Raw genomic sequence first — 19,598 nt, forward strand, 5'->3', positions numbered from 1 at the left:
GAGAGAAACTAATCAGAAACTTTCCCTACTCTACCTTTCAATGTACCTTGAATTGAACTAAAGCTAAGATATCACTCTGATTATTCTAAGTGACCAATGACTCTTTGAGAACTGCAGAATAAATTCATCCTGTTATCACATTTAAAATCCTTCACAATTTGACCTTCACCTAATTTTTCCATTATTCTCCCTCTATCTTCTTCATAAACCATATATAGGAACCAAAGAAGTTACCATAATTCTTCACTCACAGCCTGTACTTTTCCAGTTCTGGAACTTTACTATCAATGTACCTTCTACTTGGAATATTATGTCTACCCACTCACCCCCATCTAGGTCATACCCTACTTAAAGAAATGTCTGAAAAGGCATCTCTGCAAACAAGCTCTCCCAGATTTCCCCAAAGCCAGATATTCTTCTGCATTCATTCAGCTATTTCTTTGCAACATTTAATGGAATTTATTCCATTCATCCTTATATTTCTATGATTTTCTGTCTTGGTTCCCCTACTAAAAGAGAAGGTTCTTTTTCTTCTTCTTCTTCCATATTTCCCAAATAGTTATGAGGTTGATTAAACTAAGTCACAGTGATCCAGATGTTACACTACAGAGTAGAATCTAAGAAAGTCCAAAGAAGCCAATAAGCTTTAATGGTACTGACCAGTGTAAAAGCTATCAAAATGGTTAGAAATCTATATACTAAGCAAAAAATGAAACTGTGTTCAAAATTTAACTTCAATTCGGTTTTCTTAAAGTCTGGCTTTGGTGTTTTAATTTGGCACTAGGACTACACAATCACAAAAAATGAATTTCCATAAATGTTAATATAAATGAATACATTCATGTTCTATTCAAGGAATAATAAAACATCCTGTCAACTGCATAACAATATTCAAGTTCTATGAGCTTCATAGTACAATGAAAATATAAATACAACTTATAAACATGATCACACTATATCACTGTATTTGTCAAATTCATCCTGAAAACTTTTTTTTCGAGGCCATCATTTTGCTAAACTTCAAAGTATGCATGTATTAACAGATTATTATCTTGTCATATTTTGCTTCAGATGTAGTTTCAAATGTGTCTTATAATGTTTTCCTTTTTTTATGCAAAAAAAATCCAACGTTTTATTTAGGTATCTATATGTGGCGAAACAAACTCCCTTTGTTTTATTCAGGAGGCTAGAACATTCCATTATGAATCATAATCATATCACTGACAGACAAGATCTATGGATCACCAGTAAATTCTTGCTGAATAAAAATTACTGCACATTAAATTTATATAAATAGAATAACATTTTAAGTGCCTAAAGTGAGCCTGTAATTTAAATACATCAAGAAATATTACACAAGTTCCCACACAAGAATTACCTTTTCCTACTGTATGTTTTCAAAACCTGTATTGTTTTTTTGTTTTTTTTAAATAGGACATCACGGAACTTCCTCCAAGATATCATTTCAATCTGATCTAACTATGAAAGTCACCTAATTATGGATGAGCAGGTAGCTTTCTTCTTCCATCTTGGAAAAATTGTATTCTAAGAATAAGTGACTATTCTCATCACTTTGGTATTTTAAAACCCAGTTGAATTATAGCGTACCCTCATGTAGCTCTGTACCTAGAAGTTAGATCTGCATTTTTATCAGTAGTAAACACTATAGTTCAAGATCTGTTCCTCCGATAAAATTAAAAATAGTCATAAGGCTAGAGAATCTACTCATTTTCACTTAAGCTTTTTAAGTCCAAACAACAAAATAGCCACCAAAATATATGAAACACTAATACTTCTGACACACCAATTCCACCTCTAGATAAATATCCAACAGAAATGTGTATATAAGACAACCAAAAGACAAATACTAAAATGTTCATAGCAACACAATTCATAATAGTCAAATTCCAGAAACAATCTGAACATCCAACAGTCAAAGGGATAATGAGGGTATATTCACACAATGAAACGATAGATGGCAATGAGAATGAATAAACTATAATTACAGGCAACACAAAAAACTCTCACAATCACAGTGTTGCAAAAAGAAGGCAGCCACAGACTAGAACATACTGAGTTGTTCCAATTGTACAAAGCTGAAAACTAGCAAGAATTAATGTACACATGAAAGGCCAAGATAGTGCTTACCTTTGAGGGATAAGGCTAATAGTGGAAACAGACACACGGAGGGCTTCTGGGATACTGCTATTCTGTTTCTGGATTATGGATGATGCTTATGAAGTGAGTTCACTGTGAAAATTCACTGAACTATATACACTTATGATCTGGGCATATTTCTGGGTACACACTTCAATTGAAAATTTACTTAGGAGAGAGAGAAAATAAGGAGAGACATAACAACAACAACAATACACAGCAATCATCTCTTCCTAGATACTAACCTGATGACAAGATCCTGTTTTGCCACCAAGGAGCTCAACTTCTCTTCTTGTTTACTAATGTCCACGCTAATAGGATTAATATTATATTTCTTGCCTAACTGTTCAATTTGGTTCTTCATGTCAGAGCCTATTTCGAGAATATGAAAGTCCAGTTTTTAGATTACCCTTCACTAGTCAAAGAGTAGAACACATTTTAACATCTCCAAAAATAATTTCTCAAAGTTTAGCAACAAGATAGTCATCTAAAATTCACAGAATAAGCATGCACTGAAATCAGTTTCCCTTCTTCTTTAAAAATCAGGGCTTATTTACCTACTGTGATTTCAATCTTGTTATCTCTTGACAGATATTCCAACACAGGTTCAGATACATAACCAGATCCAAGAACCAAGACCTTTTTCTTGGTGCCCATTGAAAGTGACTGAGTAAGTTCCCTATAAATAAAAGAAGGGAAGGGGAGAAAAACTGAACAACAAAAACGTATTTAAATAACAAAATCTTGCTGTCCCACAAACAAACCAAACCTTAGACTATGAAGCAGTATTTCTTACAGTAAGAACCTCAACAGGAGTTCCCTGGACCAACACTTTTCATTAATTATTTTAGATTTTGTACAAGGAGTAATAGACCTGACTTCTCTGTTAGAGAAGATTTCCATGAATTCTCACAGATTTCCATGAATTCCCATAGATTTCCATGAATTCCCAACCACTGGTGAGGTGCACATGCTGGACCACTGCCTGGCTTACCCACAACTGAGTAACTTGGTTTCACACTTCATCCTTCCAGGGGACATGATTCAAAATCATGCCAGGGGCTATGCATCAGAAACCTTACTCCTCACAACAATTTAAGGGGACAAGAATCTGAGAAGGAGATTATTATTTGCCATATGAGGCATCGTTTTGTCGTTTATCATTAGGGTCACTTGGAAACAATTAAAACCAGACTTTTGAAATCACAAATGCCACGGGTTAAATATAAAAATTTAAGATGAATTACTAGGCAGGATTTTAATGCTTGAACAATTTATTCTGTTGGAATCTGTCCCTTCCTGACAGATTAACTCTCTGCCTTTCCTACATGCTATGACCTCCAAGACCATGACTGTCTTATTAATGTTCAACAAACTTTGTCTTAAATATGGAAGATATTCATTAAAACTCTGTTCAATCAAATTCACAGATATTGATGTAAGACCATGGGAATGGCTTGGTGCCAGGGACATAAACAGAAGGCCCTGTTGTTGCAATCTTTTTGGGCAAGATGTCCTCAAACTTTAACCTTTCCATTAATTCTAAGTGAATAAAAATAAATTTAAATACAAAATGTCCCTGCCCCTCTTCACCCTCAACACTCATATTACTGATGAAGTGATTCTCCTTTAACCTCCACCCCCATCCATTTCACCCCACAGAAAAGAACACAATTATTTGTTCTTGTATATGTTTTCTAACAACATTTTCTATAGTTTATGTAATTAAATTATATTCTTTTGATGTCCAAAACTACAATGTTCAAAATACATTTTTAAAAACTCGCTCTTAGATTTTAATTCCATCCACCCCATCAGCTATTTCAAACACTCGAAGTTAATAATCACTGCACTAAATGATGAAGAGAATATTCAAATAAGGCAGATCTTTAAGATAACTTAAATTTCCTTTCAAAATACAATATTCCTTATCGGTCTCTTGACAGAGACTCCACCAGGAAGGAGGGTAGCAAGTCCTAGTAGACTTGCTGCTGCAAGAAATATGGTGTTTAAGAGTGAAAACATCATCATGACCAGTCATGTTAGACATGTTATTAGGATTAGTAATATAAGAGATCATCAGATAGTAAGAATCAAAAGATATAGAGAGTTACGAAAAATGAATATATGTGAAGTTTCCCCTATAGGAAACACTCCTACAGGACTATAGTGCTAGCCAGTTTAAAAAACAAAAACAAGAACAAATCTCTCTTGGTATCTTATGCCAGAATATTTCACCGACACATCAAAAGTAACTGTAAGAAAACGAACACAGATGGACAAGTACAGCAGTAGTATACTTGATCCAAGCAGATCTCTTTATTTACTTCTTACAGATAGAAGAGCTGAGAAAGAAGATAAGGCAGTTTGTTCGCTTCTTTTTAATTGTCCCACTCTGGTCTCTCCTGAGAATTCAGTGCATGGGTTATTTTGTTAAATGTGAATAGACCAGTGGAGCAGATATAAACATAAATCAAGTACAATCAGCTGAAGAGGACCAGAACATTCCAAAGAAATGTCAATGTTTTCAAACTCTGAGTAGTAAAATCAATTAAGGAAACAAGGGCCTTAGCTAAGTACCTTTCTAAGAGAACTATTCTCTTGGGTACATTTACCACATTACTGTTTGGCACCTTCCTCCTAAGAAGAATTCCCAGGGAAAACTGACCTCTCACCATTTTCTTTCTTCACTACTTCTCTTTCATTTCTAAATAAGAGACCACTTGCCTAAACATTATACTAAACAAAATAGAGTTCAAACCCTCAACTAAAAATCAGACTGCAAGCACCACAGGAAGGGTTAGTGTGCTTATTTTCCTTGAGAAAATAGCTGAGACATATCAATATGGAAAATGCTAGAGAAAGAACAAGGGGTTACCCAAAGGACAACTTTTTAGACTCCTGCCTGCTTACACCCAAGTCTACAACAGGAATTTAGCAAGCCAAAATGATGTTCAGAGAAAAATAATTCCCACTGGTTTCAGCTAGTCACATAGTTTGGATTTCCTGTATCTGAAGACATTTTCAAAATTGTGTAAACCTAGTATCATGAACTCACAAAGAAACATTTAAAAAATACTCAAAAAAACCAAGATAGGAATAGTGCTTACCTGCTCTCTCGGAGTTTCTGGATATATTTATATTTATCAGTCAATACACCATTGGATGTAATCACTGCCTAAATGTGTATGACACAAGATATTTTAGTGTCCATATATTACACCCACAATAGGGGCTCATGTAACAAAGATGGAGAGAGGAAGGGAAAGGGAGAGAGTGAGAGAGGATGGTAGTGGAAAAAATACAACCATGGAAAAAACTATTTTCATAACTTACATCTCGCACCACAGGAGAAAAATTCTGACTTTCAAGAGGCTGTGTCGCATCTGATAATATCTGAAAGGAAAATGAGACTGGTATAGATAAATGACATTGCAGAGAAGATCTTGGTGTTTATTTCCATATTAAAATATTAGCCAAAGGAAAAAAAGAATTTACAGAAGTTTTCTGAAGATCACTGAATACAGATAATCGGTAATAGAAGTCTACAAGCAATGAATTGTCCCTCAAGAACCTACAATTTCAGCACAAGTCCCAATTTTAAAACTAAAACTTGATTACAATCATCTTTGCTTGTGAAAAACACTAAATGGTTTCTCTTTCCCCAGCAGTTTGATGTGTCATATTGAACATGCTAGAAAACATCACCACAAGTTTTACCCACTCCAAGGGCCTGAATCCCACCCCAAAGGTTCACACTGTTCTATCAGAGGAGAGAATGGGCCTTTCAGACAAAAAGGCATCAACCCTGCAATAGGGAGTTTCCCTCAGGTCCATATGGTTCTATGTATAGGCACATCAGCATTTCAAAAGCATCAAGAAAAAAGTCCACCTCAAAGAGTCATGCAGTCTTCCCATTCTCACAAGAATGAGTCCCATGGAAAACAACAAAAGCCACATCTCTCAGATTAACACCCACCATCCTTCTAATCCTCCTCTTTTCTTCCAAGGTATCCAACTCCTGAATAGACTGCCTAGAGTAAAGTTCATGTCAGTTAGTAGTATTGCTTCTGATGGTCAGGACCTTAGGGTCAATGAGACCACCATTCCCTCCTTACCCTTGTAGGTTAAAGTCTAGAGCGGTCACCCAGCTGAGAAAGAGCAAAATGTACCTACCAGATACTGGCAGAGAAGTATTTATTTACTGTATTAAAATAAGTATCAGGGGCACCTGAGCGGCACAGTCAGTTAAGTGTCCAACTCTTGGTTTCAGCTCAGGTTGTGATCTCAGGATTGTGGGATAGAGACCCCTATCGGGCTCTGTGCTCAGCATGTTGTCTGCCTGAGATTCTCTCCCTCTCCCTCTGCCCCTCCCACTCATGTTCTCTCTCTCTGTAAAACAAATAAATAAATCTTAAAAAAAAAATAAAACAAATATCAAAATTACTTGCATGTGTCTAAAACATACAACACTTATGCTATCTATTCCGGGGACATGGGCATTAAAAAAAAGATGTCTATTGATAAGGCTGGTAGGGCATCTTTGGGGAAGCTAATGGAATTGGCACAACTGGTGTCCTCCACTGCTTCTTTCACCCAACCCCCTATGACTATTCCCTCATTAAGCTGACTCCCCCACCTACCAACCCCGCCTCCTACCAGGAGCCATCAGCAAATAACATGCAATTCGAATTTTACTTGGCATATGGCTAAACTACCGAACTCTTGTATATCCTTCCATTTTCTCTACTGTTTATACCTAATTCTGTGGCCTTACTCAGGTCTTTCTGAGTCCAGGGGAACTACCTCCCACCTCTCTCCTTCCATTTACCTTCAATCTAAAACACAAACCTGAGTGTTTCTTCTGTGTCTATTTAAAATAATCCAGTAGCTTTCTAATACCCTCAAGATCCAGTCTCTAGTTCCCTATGTGGCCCCCCAGACTTTCCTACAGTCTGTCTCTGCCTCTCCAACCTTAATTTTCCCTTCTGTCTCATAACCAAAACTCTAGTCCTATCAACTAGACTAACACTCATCTGCATTAGCATTCCCATGTCTCTGTACTATATACCATGTGGATGCTTCACATGCGATGCCTCTGCATGGAATTCCCACTCTTCATCCTCCAAGATACAGCTGAAGAACTGCCTCCTCTGTGAAGCCTTTATCAAAATCCACCCCTAAGCAAACTGAAGCTAAGAACTGCACTTGGTGTCTTGCCTGTGCAATAAAATGGTAAATATTCAATAAATATATAAATGGATATATGCAATAATCGCATGGATTTTTTTCCCCAAGAAAATGAAATAACTATCTTGAGTCCACCCAAAGAAAGGCAAACAGGAAAGACAACAAAAGGTTGCTGAATGACTGCATTTAACTTGCTGGAGTTCAACCATGACAAAAGTGCAGGCACAAGGGTCCTTGTCACTTTCACATATACCACCTTTGAGATCTCATCACTCTTTTCTAAATCAATTTCAAGCTCTTTATGCTGGTGTCAAGACCCTTTCCAATGTAGAACCAACATACTTCCCTTTACGTACCTTATTTGACAGCTCACAGAAACCCTCTGTTAAATTAACTCCCACCTTTGCTCTCCTGTCTCCATCACATGCCTCTTATTCCCATGCAAATGAACAGATCCTATACATCTGTCAAGAGCCAAATCAAATGTAACACCTTTCATAAAACCTTTCTGGACTTTACCCAACAAGATGGAGCCTCTCCCTCCACAATCTCATTAGCATATTCCTAATGGCTGTCATATTCCACCTTATGGCAGGGTTGCACACTTGTCTCATCTACTTCCTGGACCTCATGCCTCTATAGATCAGAAGGTGTATTTTAATTTTCTTCATCCATATGTGTGCCTTGTTCCAGCAGACAAAAAATACGTAACTAATTCAAGTGAAACAAACTTCTCTATTGGTTCAAAATGATAGCCTTTAATGCCACAGGGTATGAACCTTACGTCAAAAAGGAAAATCTAGGGGTAAAAGACAGTGCATATACTTTTTTTAAAAAAAGATTTTATTTACTTGAGAGATAGAGCAGGGAGAGAGGCAGAGGTGGAGGGAAGAGGACAAGCAGAGCCCCATGCAGGACCCTGAGATCATGACCTGAGCCGAAACCAAGAGTCAGATGCTTAACCGAGATGAGCCACGCAGGCACCCCGACAGTGCATATACTTTAAATACAGTTCCCATACAGTTATCAGAAGAGAACACAGACAACTTAATTTTTTTAGTGGTAAGCAGAACACATGTATCAAGACTACAATATAAAGCCATAAATTTTCAAAAATGTCCAGTGCTTAAATACCATGCTGACAAAGATGCCCCTAAGACAATCCCACCACACTGTTCAGAGGACTATCATGATGTATAAGAGGAAAAAGGTGTGACAATTTAGAGAAGCCAGCTTAGTCATCAAACATCTAAGCAATATCACCTGTCTCAGTCTGATCAAAAACCTCCAAAACCTCACTGTCAGATAATTTTAACCTTCTCACATTGCCTAAGAGTCTATTAACTGCCAGTTTATGTAAGCAAAAACATACCACCTTTTTAAATGTACATTTTCTCTCCAGCAAAGGTGAATTAGTTTTTTCAGACCAATCTTCCCATTGAGTAAAACCAGGTAAAATGAAAAGCCTCAGTTTTTCGCTTCAAAGGGTAGATAAGACTTTTTTTGGTCTAGGGAAAATAGTGGAAAAGGAGGACCCTAAGCTCACCTCTTACCACAGATTAGATGACAATCACATCAATTTAAATAACCCAGAAAATGACTTGAAGACTGGCAGAACAAACTAAACCACAGCTAAATGAACAGAAGATGCTACACTGAAGAGGGTAGGAAGGGCTGAGATGAAGGGATTTGAAGGACTTTCCACAGGAGGGAGGGACAATACAGGCACAGGGAAGGGAGAGAAACAGACTTTCACATCGGGAAACCCACACAGGAAAGATGAATCCCCATAATTTTTGCTTTTGAAAACCAGAAGGACTGAATTTTATAGCTTTTTATAAGCACGGGTACTTAAAACCTGGAACTTTAAAAATCTGCAGGATTTTTAAATCTCTGGGAGAGCACAGGAGGCCAAGATGAAACTGAGTCCCTACCCTTAAAGAAATAGCACAAGAAAAAGCCCTACTGAGATACAGCACAGAAGGAGCAGTTTAAAAAATGCCTGGGGTATATGGGAGGAAGATATGTTTACTAATCTCAGAGCATGTGCTGGGGGGCAAGGATCCATGAGAGACTTCTCCAGGAATAAAGGAGCTGGCCTGTACTATTTTCCTGCCCCACCCCTCAGCCTAAACAATGCCACAAGCTGAAAGCAGCATAGGACCTACACTCCTGCCTAACTTGGTAACAGTGTGCCTACTCGTGTGTTCCCCTGTGGACACACTCCCTCAAGCCAGGCCTCAGCTCAATGTCTCCTCCCATGGAAGACCTTGGCAAGTTTTGTTAACATCCCGCAACTGACACCACAGTCTTCTGCAGATCAAGCCCCTCCAATACACTCTTGGTCTGAGCCCATCTAAAACAGTGCCACAAAGCGACCAGTATGCAAGCAGCCCTGATGGACCAGCACCACTCCAAAGTGATGTCTGCCCCAGGGAGAGGGAAAGAGAACTACACACACCAGTCAGACTGAACCCCAGCAGTGGGCTGGGGACAGATAGCTGATCTGACAGCAGGCCCCACTTACTCACAAAAGCTTTACAGAAGACAAAACAGGGAAAGCAACCTACACCTCAGTGCTACTGCATCTATGGCAAATGCCAGGTCTGACACAACTTAAACTCAAGGCATCCCCAGACCAAGCTATTAATGTCACAGGGACCAAACCCTGCCCATAATAGGCAAATAGGGCCATTGCAGATGATGACTGAAGAAAAAAGTGGCTCAGCCACAATAGCAGAGTGCACATAGCACACAGAGGAGACATCCCTGAAGTACCAGTTCTGATGTACAGGGAACACAGCACTGCAGAGCACTGCAGGGCCTCTTTTTCGTAAGGCCACTACTTTCAAGAGCAGGAAATGTAGCTGATTTTCCTAACACATGGAAACAGACACATAGAGTTAGACAAAATGAGACAGAGGAATATGTCCCAGATAAAGAACAGGACAAAATCACAGCAAGATACCTAAGTGAAGTGGAGACTACCTAAGTAAGATGCTCTTGAGGAAGGAGTGGAGGGCTCAGTGAGACCCTTAACAAAGAGAGAGAAAACATAAAAGAACCAAACAGAAATGAAGAACTCAATAACTTAAATTAAAAATACACTAGATGGAATAAATAGTGGGCTAGAGAAAGCAGAAGAAAAGATCAGGGACCTGGAGAACAGAGTAATGGAAAACAACTAACCTGAACATGTGAGAGAATAAGTAAGAATACAAAATGAAAACAGCCTTAGGGAACTCAGCTACCCAATCAAGTATAATAGTTATATTATAGGGATACCAGAAGAAGAAAGAGAAAAAGGGGCAGAAAATATATTTGAAGAACAGCTGAAAACTTCTTTCTTCTGGGGAAGGGAACAAAAATCCAGATCCAAGAGACATAGAGAATCCTCCAAAAAGTCGCCCCAAGGAGATCTGCATAAAACCACATAATAAAATGGCAAAAAGTAGTGATAAAGAGAGAATTTTAAAAGCAGCAAGAGAAAAGAAAACAGTTACATATAAGGGTAACTCCACAAAGCTATCAGCAGATTTATCATCAGAAACTTAGCAGGCCAGAAGAGAGTGGCATGATACATTCAGAGTGCTGACAGAAAAAAACCTGCAGCCAAGAATTCTCTATCCAGCAAGGCTATAATTCAGAATAGGAGGAAAAATAAAGTTTTCCAGACAAACTAAAGGTAAAGGAATTCATGATCACTAAAACAGCCCTAAAGGAAATGTTAAAGGAGACTCTTTGAGTGTGAAGGAATGAACATAAGTAGGAGTAAGAAAAGTAGGAAGGACAAGAGCAGTGAAATTAAGTATATCTATAAAATTCAGTCAAGGGACTCACAACATAAAAGGATGTAAAGTACGGCTTCATGTACCTAAAATGTGGGAGGAAGAGGAGTAAAGAATGGGTTCAGACTTAAGCAGCCATCATCTTAATATAGACTACCATATGCAGATGTTATATACAAACTGAACAGGAACCAAATATCAAAAATCAGTAATAGATATGCAAAAAAAATAAAAGAGAAAGGACCCAAGATCACCACTAAAGAAACTCAACTAATCATGAAAAACCAACAGCTAACATCATACTTAATGGGAAAAAAATGAGAGCTTTTTGCTAAGGGTGGGAACAAGACAAAGGTGTCCACTTTCTCCATTTTTATTCAAGATAGTACTGAAAATACCAGCCACAGCAATCTAACAAGAAAAGAGGATAAAAGCCATCTAACTTAGTAAGGAAGAAGTAAAACTTTCCCTATTTGCAAATGACATGATATTATATATAGAAAACTCTAAAGACTGCCATAAGAAACTGCTGGAACTGATCAATGAATTCAGTAAGGTTGCGGGATACAAAAATCAAAGTACAGAAGTCCACTGCATATCTATACACTAATAATGAAGCAGGAGAAACAGAAATTAAGAAAACAATCCCATTTACAATTATACCAAAAGGAATAAAATATCTAGAAATAAATTTTAATGAGGAGGTGAAAGACCTGTACTGTGAAAACTATAAAACACTGATGGAAGAAACTGAAAATGATACAAACACATAGAAAGATATTCTGTGTTCACGGATGGGGAGGACAAATATTGTTAAAATGTCCATACTACCCAAAGCAATCTTCAGGTTTAATGCAATCCCTATCAAAATACCAACAGCATTTTTCACTAAAGTAGGACAAACAATACTAAAGTTTGTGTGGAACCACAAAAGACCCTGAGTGGCCAAGCAATGTTAAAAAAGAAAAACAAGGGTTCCTGGGTGGCTCAGTTGGTTAAGTGTCTACCTTCAGCTCAGATCATGATCCTAGGACGGAGCCCCACATTGGACTCTGCTCAGCGGGGAGTCTGCTTCTTCCTCTTCCTCTCCCCTTGGCTTGTGCTCTCTCCCACTCTCACTCTTTCACTCTCTCAAATAAATAAGGAAAATCTTAAAAAAAGAAAAAGAAAACTGGAGGTATGACAACTCCAGATTTCAATGTATACTACGAAGCTGTAGTAATCAAAACAGCATGGTACCAGCACAAAGTAGACAACAGATCAACAGAACAAAAGAGAGAGCCCAAAAATAAACCCACAATTTTATAGTCAATTAATCTTTGACAAGGGAGGCAAGAACACACTATGGGGAAAAAGTCTCAAACAAATCCTATTGTGAAAACTGAACAGCTACGTGAAAAAGAATGAAACTGGACCACTTTCTTATAGCATATACAAAAATAAACTCAAAGTGGACTAAGGACCTACATGTAAGACACTAAGCCTCAAAAATCTCAGAAGACAGCACAGGCAGTAATTTTTCTAGCATTGGCCATAGCAACATTTTTCTAGATACGTCTAGATACATTTTTCTAGATAGGCAAGGGAAACAAAAGCAAAATAAACTATTGGGACTTACATCAAAATGAAAAGTTTCTGCACAGCAAAGGAAACAATCAACAAATGAAAAAAGCAACCTACTGAATGGGAGAAGATATTTTCAAATGATCTATCTGATAAAGGATTAGTATCCAAAATACAGAAAGAACTGATATAACACCACCAAAAAAACACAAATATTCCAATTAAAAATGGGCAGAAGACTTGAACAGACATTTCTCCAAAAGAAGACATACAAATAGCCAATAGGCACATGAAAAGATGCTCAGCATCAGTCATCTGGCAAATGCAAATCAAAATGACAATGAAACAGTACCTCACACCTAACAGAATGGCTAAAATAAAAAATACAAGAAACAACAAGTGTAGAAGAGGATACAGAGAAAAAGGAATCCTCTTGTACTGCTAGTAGGAATGCAGAATGGTACACTTGCTATGGAAAACTATATGGAGGTTCCTCAGAAAACTGAAAATAGAACCACCATATGACCCAGCAATTCCCCTACTGGGTACTTACCCAAAGAATATGGAAACACCAATTAGAAAAGGTATATGTACCCCTATGCTTATTGCAGCATTATTTACTGTAGCCAAATCATGGAAGCAGCCCAAGTATCCATCAATAGATGAATGGATAAAGAAGATGTGGTGTAAACAGATAAGTGTATACACACACACACACACACACACACACACACACAGAGGAATATTACTCACCCATAAAAATGGAATCTTGTCATTTGCAACAACATGAATGGAGCTAGAGAGTATACAGTGCTAAGTAAAATAAGTCAGTCAGAGAAAAACAAATACCATATGATTTTCCTCATATGGGCAATTAAAGATACAGAACAAAGGAATAAAGGAAAAAAAGAGACTCTTAACTACAGAGAATAAACAGATGGCTACTAGAGGGAAGGTGGGTAGAGCGATGTGTGAAACAGGTGACAGGGATTAAGGGTACACTTTTCATGATGAGCACTGAGTAATGTACAGGATTGTTGAATCACTATATTGCATACCTGAAACTACTGTTAACACCGTATGTTAACTATACTGGAGTTAAAATTTAAAAAAATAATAAGGTAAAAAAGACTTGCTCCACCATAATTCTGGGGAAGAAAACTCAAAAGAGCTGAGTCTAGCATCTGGCATGACCTTTCATGGGTATGGCAGGAAGAGAACCTAGAGCAACCACAGCCTCCAGAATGTGAGTGGAAAATGCCAGAAAGGGCAGATTCAGAAAAAGCAAAGCCCAACTTTCATGTGAACTCTGTTTAAATCTCTGGATAACCCCCAAACTGAGTGTGTGTAGGTAAGCAACCCAGGTAAAGATGAAAGAGCTGAACTTTTATTTGAGCTACCCCCAACCTTAGATGAGGCAAAGCTTTCAATTTAAACCAGTCTAAGTCTAACCTCTGCTAATTAAAAGAAGAAAATCAACCCTTTTTAGGAAAATGTAACAATCTAGAATCTCCACAGCATAACTATTCACATCATCCGGATACAATCCCAAATTATGCAACTGGAAAAAACCAGAAAACTATGATCTGACCCATTTTTAAGGAAAAAGACAATCCATAAGGTTCAACCCCAAGCTGACACAGAATTTTGGAAATATGATGCAAAGACTATAAAGAGGCTTTTCTAACTCTGTCCATATGATAAAGAACAGTACACTCAAAGTGTATGAAAAGATGGAAATTCTCAGCACAGAAAGAGAAGAGTATGCTTAACTTAAATACTGAAATAAGAACACTTATTTCTGGCAAATGAAATGGCATTTAGATAATACAGTATTTTGGCAGTCAGTCACTGATCACAATGAAAAATACATGACCACAACAAAAGCTGTCACTTAACTAAGCATTAGTGACAAACATCCAATAAAATTTTCTGTATTTCTGATTTTTCAAATCTGTTCATCACAGCACAGTAAGAATGTTCTAACAGGAATTGACCTAGACAAGCAGAAGAATGAAAAAAAGGAAATCTTATCTCAGTGTCATGAACATTCTTAATAAAATATGCATAAGAGATAAATCCAATTATAATTAATCATGAAGGCAGTTATATAATCATATTTCCCATGAAACAAGTAAGCAGAATATATAAATGAATGTCTATAAATACTTTTGAAGGAGGGCTGGCATTTCATTTTACAGCAGATTTCTTAGGTATTGGAGACCAGAACATTCCCAAGATCCCTCCACAGTTCTATTTAAAGCCACAGAATTTTGAATGCTACCAGTCAGCTTACCATTTCTTCAACGTAAGGGTAAAGCATATCTCCAAAGTATTCTGTAGCTTCAATCGGAAGCTGTGCTGGCAAATTGTCAATGGAACACATCAGAATCCCAGAACCTTCAACACTAGGAGAAGCAATACGCTTTATTCAGATGTATAAAATGTTACTTGTAAGCTCTAACTTTTTCAGGTGTCCACTCCATTATATGTGTTTCATAATAATTTATAATTGTGTACCAAAGTATAAAAGAAAATAAGCAAAACTTTTTCCAGCAACCCATCTCCCATTTAAATATAATATACATGTTTTTAAGTATTTGAATTTGCATGTAGTTTTTCTACCAAATTTTCATTTTTTTTTTAATTTTTATTTATTTATTTATTTATTTATTTATTTATTTATTTATTTGACAGACAGAGATCACAAGCAGGCAGAGAGGCAGGCAGAGAGAGAGAGAGAGGAGGAAGCAGGCTCCCTGCTGAGCAGAGAGCCCGATGCGGGACTCAATCCCAGGACCCTGGGATCATGACCCGAGCCGAAAGCAGAGGCTTTAACCCACTGAGCCACCCAGGTTCCCCTACCAAACTTCTAAATATGTTTGAGCATAGCTCTGTATATTTCCATAGCCTTCATAAAAATGTAAAATACTGAATATTTTAAACTAGTACATCAAGGTTAACTAAGTGACACATTACTATCTATCTCTTATGATCTACAGCCTTAGCAAACTCACCTGTCATGAATAATATGCTGGTCTGCATCATACATACAAAAGGGATGTTCTATTGTCGTACATTCAGTCATAAACTCTATAGATCCTCCTGTGTCAGCTGAAATGTCACATATCGCCACAAGTCTGAAAATAACATCAATACTCAGATCAGAGCATGGAACTTCTCAACAAGATTAAAGATGAATAAAAATGAAAGGGACTTGAACAAATTTCAGTGTGGGAGCCAAATATTTCCTGGGCTCTTCAGTTCTTTTTCCTACAGTTTACTGTTCAGGACACTGTTTTCTTCTAGGATATGGACAATCTTCCCAATACAAGTTTTAGTATCCATACACAAAAGTAAGAAGAAAAAGAAGAGCAGGTGGAGAAAAAAGGAAATCAAAGTGGAAAACCCCATCCCTAGAGAAATCATAAGAAACAACCTAGTTAAAGTTAACCTATTCAGTCAACTCTAAATAACTTGTGAAGGTCTGATCACACTACCTCCACCCTGCTTAGCGGCACAAAGTTTATTCTGAGGGGGACTCTGCATGACCAAAGACTACAAAACACACAAATACATTGTTCTTCATACAAGGTGAGGCCAGTGTGTCCCATCAGAAGGTTTAGAATTGTAGGTAACTTTTTGTATCATGGGGACAGGTCTGTGCCTATCTAGCCACATAATTTTACATGTTAATGCAGGGAAATCTCCAGAATTATGAACAGAAATCTCAGCCCAGCTTTTCAAATCCTTTATTGGTTGACCAAAAATTTCCTGCCCAACCTCCAACTATCACTTGCCTTTATAAACCCTGCACTAGAGCTAGACTGTTATACTCGCTGTGTCTTAAGTTGTGCTTTGGTGGTTCCATACTTATCAAGCATTAATCCTACCACCTGCAATTCTCTTTCTCCTCAGTCTTCCCTTTCAAGGCTTTGCTGAACCCAATGTTCCTACTTTCTTCTAAATTCTTGAGCTATTTATTGCTCCTAGTACTCCCTTGGCATTTACATCACGCCAGCTGCATGCCTGAGGGTAGCAATCATATTTTTTCTCTATACTTTAGCTTAGCAGAGTGCCAGGCAGATGAGGTGTTCATAATTTACTGTGATTAATTGATTTATTTATTGACTAATTATGTAATTCAACATTTAATAATTATTTTAATACAAATTGTATGTCAGGCAATGTACTGGGTACTTGTCGCCAAAATAAATAGGACCCCTATCCTTAAGATTAAATTTTAATGGGAGGGAGAAAAATCATAAACACAAGTAAATAAATAATCATGAATTTCGGGGGGAAAAAAGTAACAGACTAGAGAGAGATGGGGACAGGGACATAGAAGATCTTTCTAAGGAGTTTACCTTTGAGCTTCATGTAGAGTTGAGAAGAGAGTTTTAAGAAGAAGGAAGGTTAACTGTCAAATGCAGCCAAGAAATCGAGTGAAATAAAGCAGACCACTAGTCTTTAACAGTCAAGTCCTGTGATATGTGAATCCCCTTAGATGATACCCTAAGAGTGGGCTCTGCTGCTGAAAACTGCCATCCTTACTGAAGTAAAGTCCTTACTTGTGTGGTAATGCAGGGCAGCCTTCCACACCAGCAACAGAGGACTTGCCTGGAACCAAGAGAGTCTGGACATCTTGGCGAGTTAGTAGACGAGGGGTGTTTTGCTCCCAGTAGATTCCATTAATTAAACAAGTTGTATGGGGTGCAATCTGTAAAGCAAGTGCCAACTTGAACAAGATAGGCAATAGCAAATTTCAAAGCAGCAGGCTGAAAGAGAGCTATTAGTAAAGTTCATGAGAAATAATTTAATGTTACTTCAAACTGACTTTATTATTTGCCACATCAGTGGTCATTCTGTGAGGTGAAGACAATAAATACCCACCCAGATTTCAGTGTAGAATTACTCCACGAGAGAGAAGTATATGAGCATAAATATATTAATACTTCTGTTTTCTGAGGTAGTGTATGGCCAAGAAAAGGAAAAGGACAGAATCAAGTGACCTAGTCCTCTATTTCCAGCTCAACCACCAGTAGTGTGATCTACATCATACTACCTCAACTTCTCTGGGCTCTATTTTCCTTACCTGCCAGATTGGGATAACATGTACCCCATTCCTCAAAGGAATGCTGTGAGGACTGAGTCAGATAACATCTGTAAGCTCTATGGACAAACGTGCTATATACATGCATACATGGTATCTAGGTCATTATAAATTTTAGGAGGCATCCAATCACCAATATTTCTGTGATTGGGGGAAAGACAAGGGATGGAAATTTACTAGATTTTTAATTTTTCAGTCTGAAACTAGTTTCATAATTTCTCTTTCCCAAACATCTCAAGCATTCTCAAGCTACAGGTAAAAGTCCTTCTCTACGACATGCTCTACATGCTGTAACAGCTGTATTTCATACCGGAATCTGCTATCTTATTGTTCAAACATATTTAAAATTATTTAAAACATTTCTTTTCATAATAAATGCATGCACTTTCTATTTATTTTTTGGTTTGCTGATTCTGAGGAGGACTTCGCAGTGACTCCTACGTACATACATTTTTCTTCTTAGAAGACATGGCCAGTGTGTCCCCATTAGAAGGTTCTGTATTACAGGAAACTTTCTGTACCGTGGGGACAGGTCTTTGCTTATGTAACTGTGCTATTTCACTCTAGTCCCCTGTAATCAATGCCATGGATTCCAAGACAACTGGCTGAGGTTATGACTGCAATTTGTGGCCATAGAAGGGATGACCCTAGGTTGAGATGAAACCTCATAGACATTGTGCTTTGCCAATAGCACTAACCAGTCCAAGGTAAATACAGAAAAGAGTATTCCACAGGAAATGGTTTAGAGTTATTGGGCACATGCAGACCTGAAGCAGAAACAGATATAGTGAAACTAAGGGCATATCCAGCAAAACCACTAAGTAAAGCCCACTCCCAACATCAATAAAAGCCAACAACTTCTAAGGCCAACCCAAAGGATTCAGAAATCAATATGGGGAACTGAAAACCAATATATACATTAATAATCTCTCTCCTTGAAAACAGCCTAACTATAGCATATTAGGAGCAACGAAGTGAGAAGCTGAGTGTGATACTCACGTCAGTATTAAAACGACTTATGTAGCGCTCAGGGTATTTGTCATACTCTACAGGATCATACACACCATCTGTTTTCCTGACAAGATGATGATGGCGACTTAACACCGTCCCATACACTTTCCTCAGGTCTTGGAGAGGAGAAAGAAATTAGTAAAGTAGGTGACAAATGATAAAGATTTATGGTGATAAAGTATTACAACACAGAAACTGTTAAAAACAGTAAAAGATACATACAGTCATTCCCCTCCCCCTTACCTCCATTTTGGGAAACTTCTTTTAATTCATGTGGTTCCACATATTCACAGGGCAACTCATTGAAGATTTCTTGGGCTCCCTGTAAGGAATGTATGAGTAAAAATCTAAAAATCAATAGGAAAGAAGCCAACATGTTTCCTGCAAAGGTTCCAATTCACTTTCCCCACAATTATTAGCTCCATTTGTCCTGCCCAGAGACGAAGTCTGCAACACAGAAGTACAGATAAGCTTCTCTCACACAGTCTACAAACCAACTTTTATTCCAGTAGGAACAGCATCCATCGGAAGGAGCTTTCATTTTTTTTTTTAACTAAAGTTACTCAGAGTAGACACAAAGGTGTTTAAAAATGAGGGCACAATAAAATATTTATATTTACTTTTTGCTTCATTGCAGAATTATTTCAAGTGACGAAACTGTATTTCCTATGAAAAAAATTAGATGCGTATCTCACAGTATAATACAAAGAGTGATGTCCTATTTGTAACATGTTTTCATTGAGAGAAGACCTATTTTACATTTACAAGTTCCCCTG

The 19,598-nt window shown here is 37.6% G+C and overlaps 1 protein-coding gene across 3 annotated transcripts in view; it reads right to left on the reverse strand.

Moving 5' to 3' along the window:
- AASS (aminoadipate-semialdehyde synthase) overlaps nt 1-19,598 on the reverse strand; it is a gene marked incomplete at its 5' end in the record, with an annotated part of 53,799 nt that overhangs the window by 14,899 nt on the left and 19,302 nt on the right. For all 3 annotated transcript variants that reach the window (XM_080818531.1, XM_080818530.1, XM_080818532.1), the window contains 9 exons: nt 2,403-2,529; nt 2,715-2,836; nt 5,268-5,335; nt 5,494-5,553; nt 14,995-15,106; nt 15,716-15,838; nt 17,270-17,418; nt 18,811-18,938; nt 19,066-19,144. In XM_080818531.1, coding sequence (XP_080674657.1) covers nt 2,403-2,529; nt 2,715-2,836; nt 5,268-5,335; nt 5,494-5,553; nt 14,995-15,106; nt 15,716-15,838; nt 17,270-17,418; nt 18,811-18,938; nt 19,066-19,144 — 968 coding nt within the window. The remainder of the gene's footprint in view (nt 1-2,402; nt 2,530-2,714; nt 2,837-5,267; nt 5,336-5,493; nt 5,554-14,994; nt 15,107-15,715; nt 15,839-17,269; nt 17,419-18,810; nt 18,939-19,065; nt 19,145-19,598) is intronic.

The sequence above is a fragment of the Martes martes genome (assembly GCF_963455335.1).
Source record: "Martes martes genome assembly, chromosome: 11".
In the NCBI taxonomy this organism is placed as follows: domain Eukaryota; kingdom Metazoa; phylum Chordata; class Mammalia; order Carnivora; family Mustelidae; genus Martes; species Martes martes.